Here is a 14,473-nt window from a genome sequence, read left to right on the forward strand (position 1 = left end):
GCATTACAAGAGTACCTAGCATCAAAATTTGAAATGAAAGATCTTGGTCAACTCAAGTACTTTTTATGAATTGAAGTCTCAAGGTCGAAGGCTGGAATTTCCCTATCACAAAAAAAATATGTGCTAGCTCTTTTAACTGAGACTGGAATGTTAGCCTATAAACCTGTAGATACACCTATAAAGATGAATCACAAGCTTTGAGAGTTTATGGATCAGGTCCTAACTGACAAGGGACATTATCAATGGTTAGTTGGGAGACTAATCTATTTGTCACACACAAGGCCGGACATAGCCTATGCAGTAAATGTGGTGAGCCAGTTCATGCATGCACCGAGTGAAGAATATATGAATGCAGTGTATCAGATCTTGAAGTATTTGAAGAGTGCACTAGGAAAAAGATTGCTATTTTATAAGAATGGGGTCTATGGAATTAAAGGATATACAGATTCTGATTGGGTTGGGAGTCAGACTGATAGGAGGTCCACATCGGGTTACTTTACTTTTGTGGAAGGTAATCTTGTCACTTGGAGAAGTAAGAAGCAGAAAGTGGTTTCTAGATCAAGTGCAGAAGCTGAATTCCTAGCTCATGGAGTGTGCGAATTGCTATGGGTCAAACATGTATTATAAGATTTGGGGATTGATTATAAAAAAGCAACAAGTCTACATTGTGATAATAAGGCAACCATTGAAATTGCACATAATCTAATTCAACATGACTGTACAAAACATGTTGAAGTTGATCGTCATTTTATTAAAGAGAATCTTGATCAAAAAGTTATACAATTTCCGTTTGTTCGGTCCGAAGATCAGTTGGCTGACGTAGTCACGAAGGCAGTTTCAGGAAGGGCATTCCATGGTTTAATTAACAAGTTGGGCATGATAGATATCTATGCTCCAACTTGAGGGGGACTATCAGCATGAGCTGTATTTCCTAATATATTTATTTAAATTCTCCTAAATTGATTTAGTAATTAATTATGATACTTGACCAATATACTGTAAATTATGTTTTAGGATTCTTTAGTTTATGAAGTTTCCCTGTATCCTCTAAATAACTTTAGAATATATAATTACCATGTATAGATTTACCATGTATAGGTTGATCATATAGGGTTTAGGTTTCTTACTCTCTAAACATCTCGTCACTTATATAAATCCCTGTCTATCTCATATCTCATATATCAATAAAATATATAGTTTCCCTCTTTTATATTTTTGACAGATTTACAAATTTGAGTTTGGTTTCCTACCAATGCCCACCAAGCTCTTTCTTTGTATATATTTGTTCCCTTCTATGATTTCACTAGTTTTCATATTTGAATCATTATACACCATCTTAATTTCCTTCTTCGTATAGGACTTCAAGTAGTTGATCCAAACTGGGCTTCGCGAAACATTGGGCAGTCTTGAATGCTTTCTGGGCTTTGTTTCACCCATCGGTCCATCTGGTTTGGGTTGCTCCATTTGGATGATAGGCCTGGATCCTACTTATTGTTTCCTCTGGTCCATGTGGCGCTTCCTCATTGATTACACTTTTGCTGACTTGTCTTCTTTTTATTGAAGTGAAAATTTCCCTCCACATGATGTCAATTCATTAAAATAAAAAGAAAGCGCCACATGATTATTATCAATTTTTTTTTTTTTCATTCATTAATAAACCAAATAAGTAATTAATATTGTCATTTTCTTTTCTTTTCTTTTTCTTTTCTCCTAATTAATAATATTTTTTTTTTTTTTTTGACTTTACCAAACATAGTTTAATTTCTTTTAAAAAATGTACAAAAATATCAAATGTTCCATCAATTTAATTAGATTTGAATTGTAATCTCTTTACCTTAATTTATGAAAGTACATATGCTACGTCTTTTTTTACACCCTCATCTTATGCATGGAAATATGATAATTTTTTTTTGTCTACCCTAGCTAGGTAGTAGCTAGAATATCTTCAACTCACTTTGCATTCGACAAGACTTTACACAAGATTGGAGTGTTGATTCTAATTAATTGTAGATTTGAGTGCTTGCTTACCTAAATTATGACAAGAATTTATTGCCAACTTGTCTACATCTTTCACTCTTTTAATTCCACATGGCGCTTCCTCATTGATGGCACTTTTACTGGCTTGTCTTGTTTTATTGGAGGAGAAATTTCCACATGATGTAAATTTATTAAAATAGTTTCATTTTTTCTAATTTTTTTCTCTAAATATGAGAATCAATTTTTTTATTTCTTTCTCTAAACATAATTAGTATCATTCCCCTTCTTTTTATTCATTAATAAACCAAATACAATAAGTAGTTAATATTATCATTTTGTTTTATTTTATTTTTCTTTTCTCTCCTTATTAATGTTATCACTTTTTTTTTTTTTTTTTTTTAGCTATACCAAACATAGCCTAATTTTTAGTCAAACAATTGGAATGGATCAAATCTACTCAAAAAAAAAAAAAAAAAAAACAACTGGAATAGATCAAGTGATTAGAAACTTTTGTAGGACATCAAATTTTTTAATCTCATTGTCGGTGATCGCCATAAGATAGCATCGCGTCGTAATCATCAACGATATAAGGATCCTATAAGATGGCAAACAACCAACAGTCACCATGATGAGATTATTTTTATTCTCACTTAAAATGAAAATAGAGATTTTTCTGTAATTTTCTTAATCCGTACTCTTTTAATTACTATTACTGTAGTTTTTTTTTTCCCTAATGAGGTGTCTTTGGTATCCATTTGATAATTGTACAGAAATATAAAGTGTTCCATCAATTTAATTAGGTTTGAGTTGTCATCGCTCTATCTTATTTATGGAAGTACATATGGTATATCTTCTTTTGTTACTTCCTCTTCTTATGCATAGAAATATGATAAATGTTTTTTTTTTTTTTTTTTTTTTTTTATATATAAATTTTTTTTTCGTTACAATAATTTCGACTCACTTTACATTTGACAAGACTTTACATAATATTGGAGTGTTCATTCTAATTATAGATTTGAGTGCATGCTTACCTAAATTATGACAAGAACTTATTTTTGACTTGTCCACATCCTCCCCTTAATTTTTAGGTCAATGATTTGTTCCCGCTTTTTCTTAATCACTCGTGGAGAATAGTTTTGGTGCATTGTTATTGTGACTCACATGGATGTAAAACAAACTATATCTTAAATCGTAACTGGGCTAGATTTTTTATTTTTTTTTAATCACGTTTATTTTTATTTTTATTTTTATTATTATTTTTTATAATTATTATTTAAAAAAAAAAAACTAAAAATCCTGTCACTCTCCACTTTGAACTCTGCAATCTGTAGATGACATGCATTGTTAATGTAGGACTTTTTTTAAAAGAGGTTGGAAATTTATGATCAAAATTTGAAAATAGTGATGGTTTTAAAGAATTAACCTTTTTTTTAATCACATTTTCTATACATTTATATTATTTTTAATAATGAAGTAAAAACCAACCCACCCAATTTCTGTTTTATTTTTAATAATTATTATTTTAAAAAAAAAAAAAAAAACTAAAAATCAACTCACCTGCCTTTCCCACTTTGAACTCCATCTGTAGATGATGACATGCATCATTTATCACTCGTTTCTATTTCATTGCCTTTGCTTATAAATATCTCTCTATATGTATTCTCAAAACAATTTAAACACAAAAATCAACAACAATGGAGTACCTCCTCCCAATACTCCAAACAAATGCTATGTTTGCTATATATCCATTTCTTCTTTGTCTTCTTTGCTTTGTGCTATGGATGTCAAGAGTTGGTCACAGAAACACAGCTAGTAAGAAAAGAGTAGCACCGGAAGCTGCCGGTGCGTGGCCTTTGATCGGTCACCTCCATTTATTAGGAGGGTCTCAACTGCAACACATAATCCTCGGAACTCTGGCAGACAAACACGGACCGATCTTCGGAATCCGGCTCGGAGTGCACCGAGCTTTGGTGGTTAGTACTTGGGAATTGGCTAAAGAATGCTTCACCACCAATAATAGGGTCTTCTCTTCCCGTCCAAAAGGCGTAGCAGTGGAGCACATGGGCTATAACTATGCCATGTTCGGGCTTGGCCCTAACGGTCCATACTGGCGCAAAATGCGAAGGATTACCACAGCCGAACTTCTCTCGAACCACCGGCTCGCGATGCTCAATCGAGTCCGTGAAACCGAGGTGAAGGCATCAATCAAAGAATTGTACAAGTTGTGGGTCAAGAACAAGACTGCTTCGGATGAAGTGTTGGTGGAGATGAGGAAATGGTTCGCGGACATTAGTCTAAACCTCATTGTAAGGATTGTTGCTGGGAAGCGATACCTAGCTGAGAGAAACACCATGCCTTCGTCGGAGGGTGACGGGGATCGGTTACACAAGGCATTAAGGAAATTCTTTGAATTGATGGGGGTGTTTACAGTTTCTGATGCAATTCCTTTTTTGAGGTGGTTGGATTTGGGAGGATATGAGAAGGCCATGAAGAAGACCGCTAAAGAACTGGACAGCTTTTTGCAGAGGTGGCTTGAGGAACATAAACAAAAAGTTTCCGCTGGGGCAAAGAGTGAGCAAGACGACTTCATGGATGTGATGCTGTCAATTCTTGATGATGATGGCGCCTTGGATGAGTCCATTTTCCATGTTGATACTATCAACAAAGCTACATGTTTGGTAGGTGGTCTTCTCTGCACAATTTAATTGATTGAGAAAATACAAGATTTTGATCAAAACCAACTCTAGACAGTAAGGAAAAGGCATGTGAATAATATGCGCATTCATACTTGATTTAAACGTGTCTAAAAATTAATTTATAAGTCTTGTTCTATATATATATATATATATATATATATATATATATATATATAGAATTGTTCACTTATTCCCTGGTGTGTAGGAAAATATATATACACTTTAAGTATTAACGGTTAAATTCTATTAGGCAGTTAAAAAGATAATTTATTTTTTTTTTATAGTAAATAATGCTACCTAATGGATTCCACTTAACCAAATATAATAAATTAAAATGTTTTTTTTTAAAAAAATAATAATAATAAGATAAATTATTAATCAAATATCACCTTAAAATATCTTTCGAAAATTACTATTATTTATGTTCAATTTTACTTTTTGTAATAGCACTATTATTTATGTTCAACTTTACTTTTTTGTAATAGCACTGTTAAAAAATGCCAAAATAATATTTTACCCTCATTTTTTAAATTCATATTAAACCAAAATATTAACAAACTTAAAAAGACAAAATTCCCCATTAATTTTCCAGTGAAGAACCTTGACTACTCTAACAAAGACCAGCCACGATTCCGATAGGGTTTTATCTACAACAACCATTCCAACCGTCATAACCATAATCGACGGAGCCACTACCACCCCCCACACCAGCGCCGCTACCACCGCCATCCCCAACTCCCACAGTCGGCAGCCAAAATCTCTCTTTCTCAATCATAAACAACCACCACTGGGAGCACTACCATCCCCATCTTGCCATCACCATCCCCACCACAACCAGCAGTGGCACCACCACCACCATCCCTAGTACTCCAAAACCACCACTACCAACATTCTTCTATCACACATCTTTGTATTTAGGTGTGTTTGTATACACATAAATACACAAACACACCTAAATACAAATCATTCTTACCCCACCTTGCAATCAACGACAATATAAATATATAAGTAGTTCACACCCAGATTCTCTTTCTCTATATACCATGGAAGATGATGATCATCACCGGGGACCGGAAATTAGCTCACTCTCCCCTCCTCCTGCAATCTATGCAGAACAATTCCTTCGCCCTTCCTCGGCTGACTCCACCACCACCAAACCCTCCTGCAACTCACTCTTTTTTTCCCCCAATTTTTGTGCAAGAAATCCCATAAAGATCGCAATTTCTCACAATTTTGCTGAATCTATTTCTTCATCAATCGAGAAAACAATTCGAATGGCTACAATCTCTTCTCCAACGCCATCGCCACAATCGAACCTCCGGTATCAGATCCTTGACGGTGATGCCTTCACCTTTTTCAGTCCTCGTGACGTCGTGCCTCTTTGTCTGATCTCGATCCACAACTTTTCCTTTAGCCATAGTTCTCGTCGCCTCCACCGACGGCGTGGTCTAGGCATAGAGGCGTCATGCTTGTTTTTTAGATTTGCAGACAATTTGAAGAAAGAGAGAGATGCATGTGAGATCGAGAATGGAGTGGTTGGATTTTAAAATTACATAATTGCCCATGATGTTTATGAGGTGGCGGATTTTAGTGAGGGCATTTTTGTATTATAGTTTTTCTCATATATATTCATATGATATATATATATATATGTATATATAATTGTAAATTTACAAAGTATATAAGATAGTTTACTTTTTTTAATATAATTTTTTAAGGCTAAAGAGCTTTTTGACAAAGTCAAAGGGTAGTTAAGTAATTTTAAGTGGTGTCAGAGGTCAGCAAGTAACGGTTGGGGTGTGAGTGAAAGACAGAACAAATATTTGTAATATGAGTGATAGTAATTTTCAAAAAATGTTTCATAGTGATATTTGGCCAAACCTGAAGATGTGTTAGTGAAATTAACCCTTTAAAATATATATATATATATATATATATATATATATATATATATATATTACTAAGTCCTACTTATTTTTCTATAAAAAATCAATAAGTCTTATAAATTTTTCATTGGTATTTAAACATGTCTAGAAGTTTTCTATTAGCAATTGGATATATATATATATATATATTTACTCCAAAATAATTATTCTGATTTTTAAAAGGATAAAATTTTATTGTAATTGTTTCAATAAAAGAAATTATCATATTTTATTAAAAAAAATTCGGTAAATAATATTTCATTAAATTATTTTAATATTATTTTTTATTTTTGTATTTAAAAAATATTTGTTGTATGCCATAGGGAATAGGCCTCACCATCCTCCACTAGAAATGTTTTTTTGGAATTGAATTTTAATTAAATTAATTATAAATTATGTTTATAATATAAATTTCATTAAGTAACTAAAACATAAAGGAAGACAATATATATATATATATATATATATATTAAATATCAATTTAAAAAAATTATAATTGTAAAACTAAACTTCTATTTGCTAAAGAAAATTGAAATTTTGAGTGGTTTAACACTTGAATGTAAAAAGAATTTCAAAAGTAGGGCTACTAGTTTTATAGAAAATTTATAAGACTATTTGTCTTTTAAAGGAAAAGGGAGACTTATCTTAAAAAATAAAAAAATAAAAAAATAATTAAATAATTAAATAAAGCTAAAATTTGAACTGCATTAATTTACTTACCAATTAATCTAATGGTTCGGGCATTTTACAGACTCTCCTCGTTGGTGCCACTGATACAACAACAATTACGTTAACATGGGCCCTTTCTTTACTACTCAACAACCCTCGAGCACTAAAAAAGGCACAAGAGGAGTTAGACATCCATGTTGGTAAAGAAAGACAAGTGACTGAATCAGACATAAAGAACCTGGTTTACTTCCAAGCCATACTCAAAGAAACACTACGTCTATACCCGGCTGGACAACTCTTGGCGCCACGCGAGGCCATAGAGGACTGCACTTTGGGTGGCTACCATGTCCGCGCAGGCACACGCCTCATTGTAAATCTTTGGAAAATTCATCATGATCCTCGTGTGTGGTCAGATCCTTTCGAGTTCATGCCGGAAAGGTTCCTTACAACTCATAAAGAGATTGATGTTAGAGGTCAACACTTCGAATTGATTCCATTTGGTAGTGGAATAAGAGTGTGCCCTGGAGTCTCTTTTGCACTTCAAGTTACGCAGCTTACGCTCGCTAGTTTACTACATGGGTTTGTGGTTGCTACTCCAGTGGATGAACCAGTTGATATGAGTGAGAGCTTTGGACTCTCCAACCCCAAAGCTACACCACTTGAAGTCTTCCTTACTCCTCGCTTGTCAGCTGAATTGTATGGATAAAGTATGTCGGACTTAACGTTGGATTGTGTTGTTTTAGGTTTTCTATGGATATCTAAGGATATATAAGAAGATTTTAGTAGTTTGACTCAAATGAGGTCTAAATTTGAGTCCTTAATATGTTTGACTACCATGCTACCATCTAATCTTTGTCAACCATATTAATGAATTCGGGTTTTGATTATGCTTGGAAAGGTGTTACGCAACCCCCGCACATCCACGATTACTTAATTTTTCTTATTGCATTCCTATTTCAATATAGGTGTTTTGAATACAGTATCAAGAGGTGCTTCATTAAATATTGTCTTGAAAGTTGCTTGGGCCGCTTGGCATTTCGAGCTCTCTTGGTTGGCGAGAAAAAACAAAATTTTTCCATCCTTACCAAATTTGGTTTCTCAAAACCATATAAGATTGTGAATTCGATCATCATCCATTATTGAATTCAGCTCAGCTTGCCGACAAGATTAAACCCTTGGAATTGGCAATCAAAAGGCGTAAACAATATGCCCAAAGCCCAGTTAGCAGCCCTCATTTAGATGAATATGAACTCCATAACCTCATTAACGCCATGGAAGACTGACAGACTGACAGACTAACAACATCTTCTTACTGATCGACTGCACAACAAACTAGCACATGACAAGAAGAAAGTAGCCGGTAAACTATTCATCAACAGTGAAAGTCACCGACAAACTACTATTCATGAACAGTAAACTGGACTGAAGAAGACAAACGCATTATTCAACAGATCAAACAAGATCTCATGAATATCTCTGAAGTTTATTTTCCTTAAACAGGAGATAAACTTATTCTTGAAACTGATGCCTCAGATTTATGTTAGGGATGTGTTTTAAAAGCCATTCCACAAGAAAAATGGAATGAAGCAGTTTTCACAAATCACCAGATAAGAGCCCGAAAAGCTCCTATCCCAAAAAAGCTTTAAAAAGAAGAATTGATTTGTGATTATAATTCTGAAAAATTTAAACCAAATTAACAGAATTATATTAGTTATGAAAAAGAACTTCTTGCCATTAAATTAGCAATAAAAAGATATCATATTTATCTGGCACCAGAAGATTTTATTATCCGTACTAATAACCAAGCAGTCAAAGACTTCCTTATTAATAAAAAGAATTACTTAGAGGGAGGACATTTAAAATGGTATAATGTTATTGCCCAATATTCTTTTGCTATAGAACATGTTAAAGGAACTAACAATTTTCTTGCAGATTTTCTCAGTAGAAATTGTACATACAAATCTAACAATATTTCTGCTTCCACAGATGAGCGATCGAGGTAAAAAACCTCAGCAAGATGGTTGGACCACAGTCGCTAAAATGGCGAATAAACAACATGTTCACACAGTACAACCATCTCAACAATGGTATGTAGTCTTTGCAGGATTCCAACCAGGAATCTATGCACAATGGCATGATTGCCATCCCCAATTAAAAGGTTTTCATGGGTCATGCTTCAAAGCTTTTGACACTGTTGCAGAAGCTCAACAAGTATTGTATAATGTCGGAAAAGCTACACAAAATGTTTTTGCTAACTTTGCAATAGGAAGCCGTACAAGTAAAAGACTTTTACAATCCTGGCCTTCCAAAGAATTTTTATGATGAAATTAATGGTGTATGGAAAATGCATCAGTTATACTGCAATAAGAAATTCAGGAACACCTGAGTACTCTTACTTCTCTCATTGCTGAACAAATAGCCATGACCGAAGAACTTAAAAAGTTTTGCGTCCAAATCTATTTAACAATTGACTGGGAAAAGGATTTTTCTTTAACTCATATAAGCTGCTTTTTAAAACTCGCCCAGTTAGTTGGTGAATATGATTTTCCACAAGACACTTTTGCGAAAATCAATCGAATATATCTTCTTGGAAAAATAAGAAATATGTTTCCCCTCGAATTATTTAAAATTATCCTCTCTAAAACAGATGATCATTTTAAAACAATTTCATATTTCTATCTTGATAATCATGAAGATATAAACCATTTCGACATGATTTATAATTGAAAATTTCCAAAAATCACTCTTTTCATTATTTTTGGTTTTGAATGGTCAATGGAACCTATCGATTGGGGAGTAATTAACAAAATTACATTCTCCTCACATGATTTTACTTCATAGAATGCTTTCCCAGCAATGCTTAAATCCATGATCTGCAAAACTATAGCTTATTGGCAATTCAGCCGCAATATGACATTCTGGATTTCGAGCTCTCTTGGTTGGCGAGAAAAAATAAAATTTTTCCAGCCTTACTAAATCTGGTTTCTGAAAACCACAGAAGATAGTGAATTCGATCATCATCCATTATTGAATTAAGCTCAGCTTGCCGATAAGATTAAACCCTTTGAGTTGGCAATCAAAAGCCTTTTGCACCTAAAGCACAAAGCAAATACAGTCAGCATATCTCAAACAGAAGATATCTATCTCCATACTGTTTATGACGGAAGACAACTTTTTGTCACCCAGCTATTCATTGAATATCCCGAATATGGTGAAGCACAACGTCTGGAAGTAATAGAATTTTTATTAAAAATTCAGAATTTCACTATTGACGTTCATCCTGACGTCATCATGGGTGCCGAACAAACCGAGCTCGAATGGCATGAACAATATACCCAAAGCCCAGTCAGCAGCCCTCCTTTAGATGAATATGAACTCCATAACCCCATCAACGCCATGGAAGACTGACAGACTGACAACATCTTCTTACTGATCGACTGCACAACAAACTAGCACACGACAAGAAGAAAGTAGCCGGCAAACTATTCAGCAATAGTGAAGTCGCCGACAAAATACTATTCATGAACAGTAAAAAGAAAAGATTCTATCTTATCCAAACACTATTCATGAATAGTGAAATGTACTTTTTAGTTTTATTTAAACCGAAGCTTAACCTAGTTATCGGCATCTAAAGTTTGTCTGAAGTTTTCCTTTTGTTCTCTATCTCTCTTTTGTAAACATTCTCAGTTTATATTTCTTCGACTTGTAATTGGTATCAGAGCTTGAACTACGAGCTTGGACATTATTGTAAGTTTTCTACTTCAACTTTTATTCTACAGTCTCTATTTTGTGCTTTAATTACTATTATAAATCTTATACATTTGATTACTGTTTTAAAGCCCATATCTTCCTTAATTTGCCATTAGTCTGTGTGACGTTAAGGTTGTCAACAAGGATGTGACGACCCTAGATTTTTCAACCCAGAGTGTCCTGCGATGACCCGAACTGGATTGTGACGACCTTGATTTTTAGGCCAGCGTGTTATGTGATGAACCGTAAGGATGATCCGATAAAGGATCCGAATGCGGAAGCGAAAATAGAAAACAAGACTCTAAGAAGTCAAAGTGACCTTCCATGAGGTCGTGGAACTTAACAAGAACTGATGCGGAAGCAAAAGATCGAAAATATGACAAAAATATCCAAAAATATCATATTTTGGATAGATTTAAGGGCAAATTGGTAATTATCCAAAAATATCTGAGTGTAACCGAGCACACCGTTGGATAGACGATGAAAAATCAATCAAGTTCAAAAAAAATTTCACTTAAATCGGAGTCCGCACGAAGGAGAAAAGCCTAAAAGAAGATTTGACGTCGCGGCGGCCCGACAAGAGGCCATGATAGCCCCCCATGAGTGCCCATGCATGCCGCGTGCGCGCTGGGCGCACACACGGCTACCAGCAGCCCAAAAGCTTCTATGTGCTTTTTTTTTATAAAAGAAAACCAGAACAGAGGCTGAATTTGGAGGCCTAGATGAATTTTTTTGTAAAAACACAAAGAAGAAACCCCCTCAAAATTGAGTTTTCTACATGACTCGTGAGAGAATTAAAAAAAAAAATGCCATGTAAAATGCCCAAAATGCCCTCCCAAGAAATCTGGTCCAGAGGGTCGAAAAAGCTGCTAAATAGTAAACTAAAAGCTGAACTTTGTAAGCGATTTCCGATGCCAAGACGACATTTTCTAGAAAAAAACGAAAAAGAAACACCCCCTAAAATCATGTTTTCTATTCAACCATGTTGAAAGAAGAAAATAAAACCACCATGAAAAGTCTAGAATACCCCTAGATCAGAATACACAACAAAAACGCAAAATGAAATCGTAGGAGGCTCAAAACACAAACGATGAGGTTTTGCCCGGAAACGACTATGCACGCAAACGTAACTTACCTATTTAGACGCGCTGCAATAGTCCATGGCTTAAAAATATAGCCGATGCAAAATCCAACCCCCCAACGGGCATAAAGGCAAAAATGGACTTGGAATGGAAAACATGGAATCCAAAAATGTAAAATGGAGTCAAATGACCATTTGGCCCTTGGCCACACTTCACACAAGATTAATAAGTCCCTACGAAAGAATGAAAATGGAATTCCCACACCCGATGCAACCATGGTGAAGTAATGGCTTGCGATTTTTCAAGGTTTCATAATATTTCATGAAGTTAAAAAGTTGTATATAATACAATACGCATGTCATTGGCCTCCGGCCTCATCTCATACATGTCAAATACATTGAAAGGAGTGCATTTATGTACACATTACATACATAAAATCAAATACACATATTTTGACATATAAGTCTATAAAATGACATTTCATGCTAACATTTGCATAAAATGGAAACTTGAAAGGTATACGACATCCAAGAAATGCTAGGCTTCACGAACTAAGTCTTCGTACCTGAAATATGCCCCAGTATCGTAGGGGTGAGTAACATAAAGCTACTCGTAGGATATGAGCATGCATCGACCTAGCATTTTACAAATTTATCACCTTAAGGTGAAACATGTTAAAGGGGTTCATGCAACCTAACGTCTATATCGAAATGAGACTCAGGGAGCAACCTAAGCTACCTTAGAGTGTTTCTAGCATAAATCACATCATCTATGCCATTTAAACAATATGGAAGCACGTTATACAAAGCAACAAAATATAGGTTCTTAAAGGTATTAACTTGCAATCTCGAATACAGAAACAACTAAAGTGATCATGTCACCTAACATCTATGTTTTAAATAAGTCTAAGGAATCATCCTAGGCCATGCTGAACAATCAAAACGCAATTTACAACTTCAATGCAATCTAACCACATAAAAGCATATTATACAAGGCAACAAAATATAATTTCTTAAACCTACCAGCTTGAAATCTAAAGCACGAAAACAACAGGAATATGTAAGATAATCAACTATCTACTAAGCACAACCAAATTTGGAAACCTATACAATACATGCTCTAAATCCACAACTAATATGATATGATGAATGTCGAATCTTCAGTGTGCAATTCGTTACACGCTATGCATGAAAGATGTTAAACACGAAGTGTGTAAATCATTACACAAGGCAACAATATATTCAATAAGGAAAATATATTATCATGAATACAAACATAGAAACTATGTTATCTAATGTTCAAAACATAACTAAATGAATATACAACAAGTCTAAGTCCATGATTTGAATTTACAAACTACTCCTAAAACACAACTAGATTATGGAGCAAATTGATAAAATTTAAATAGATAAACACAATTAAATTTTATAGATTTTCGATTCAATTCCAATTAACCTCAATTTAACACATGTTAAAGGACATGGCAAGGTAATCACCTATATCCATTCTAAAACTCAATTAGGTTGTTAGAACAACAAAGTAGAACTTTAATTAAATCATGCTAATTTAAATCCCAAGGTTCTAAAACAACTTCAAATAGTCCCAAATTAATATATACTAGTAAACAAGTCATGGCCAATACAAACATCAAGTTAAAACCTTAATTAAGCTAATGGGACCACAAAATAGATTTTAATTAATTCTTTTAATTAAAATCTCTAGATTTTCAAACTTAACCAAATGCTCTCAATTTAACATATCTTAGAGAACATGCCAAGGACTAATGTAATGTCACATTACAAGCTTATTTCATGCAAGTTACACCTATGTAAATTAAAGGTTGCAATTCTCATGCAATTAATCCCAATTTAATATATTTGAACAACCACACCAAAGCTTAATTTTCTAGTATGCCACAATTCAATTCCAAGTCGTATATCACCATGAGAATTAAATCTTAAATAAGGAAATTAATTAAATGAAAGGTTTCAAAACCTCACCGAATATTCTAAATCAAATATATGTGAAGCTATATGGCATGTAGATCAAGAATATCAAGTCGGAATTCAAATAGAGTGAATAGTGCACTCGGGGCAAATTAATTAAAAATTACTAATTTTCAAAACACCTCCAATTACTTTCAAATTCAACTATGTTGAAGAGCATGCTAAGGCCTAATATAATATGCTAACACATATTAATTTCAAGCTAGTTAAAGCCATGTGAATTAATCTTTCACCTAAGATAAATATTAAATAAGATCTTTGATACTTATTCAAATGTTCCAATTTTAATACACGACAATAAGCATATCAAGGGGCAATATAAAATCATGCTACATGTTTAAACCAAGTCATGAGCAACCGGGAAAATT

At 33.8% G+C, this 14,473-nt stretch overlaps 2 protein-coding genes across 2 annotated transcripts; both read left to right on the forward strand.

Annotated features, from left to right (window-relative positions):
* The first annotated feature begins 207 nt into the window (after nt 1-207).
* LOC132277516 (uncharacterized mitochondrial protein AtMg00810-like) lies at nt 208-627 on the forward strand. The gene has a single exon (XM_059779374.1). It carries the CDS (start codon nt 208-210, stop codon nt 625-627), a length of 420 nt encoding a protein of 139 aa, XP_059635357.1.
* Nucleotides 628-3,094: 2,467 nt separating this feature from the next.
* LOC132279898 (cytochrome P450 CYP82D47-like) lies at nt 3,095-8,154 on the forward strand. Its single transcript, XM_059781956.1, has 2 exons — nt 3,095-4,655; nt 7,350-8,154. The coding sequence occupies exons 1-2, from the start codon at nt 3,672-3,674 to the stop codon at nt 7,971-7,973; spliced, it is 1,608 nt and encodes a 535-aa protein (XP_059637939.1). The 5' UTR covers nt 3,095-3,671; the 3' UTR covers nt 7,974-8,154.
* The last annotated feature ends 6,319 nt before the right edge of the window (nt 8,155-14,473 follow it).

This window comes from Cornus florida, unplaced genomic scaffold (assembly GCF_030987335.1).
Source record: "Cornus florida cultivar Cherokee Brave unplaced genomic scaffold, ASM3098733v1 CherokeeBrave_3.0.0_Hap2_Chr10, whole genome shotgun sequence".
Lineage (NCBI taxonomy): Eukaryota > Viridiplantae > Streptophyta > Magnoliopsida > Cornales > Cornaceae > Cornus > Cornus florida.

Excerpts from the sequence above, each read along its gene's own strand:
- LOC132277516 (XM_059779374.1), top strand. The coding sequence starts at position 208 with ATGGATCAGGTCCTAACTGACAAGGGACATTATCAATGGTTAGTTGGG.
- LOC132279898 (XM_059781956.1), top strand. The coding sequence starts at position 3,672 with ATGGAGTACCTCCTCCCAATACTCCAAACAAATGCTATGTTTGCTATA. Across the intron at positions 4,656-7,349 it reads TCAACAAAGCTACATGTTTG|ACTCTCCTCGTTGGTGCCAC; the intron begins GTAGGTGGTCTT and ends GGCATTTTACAG.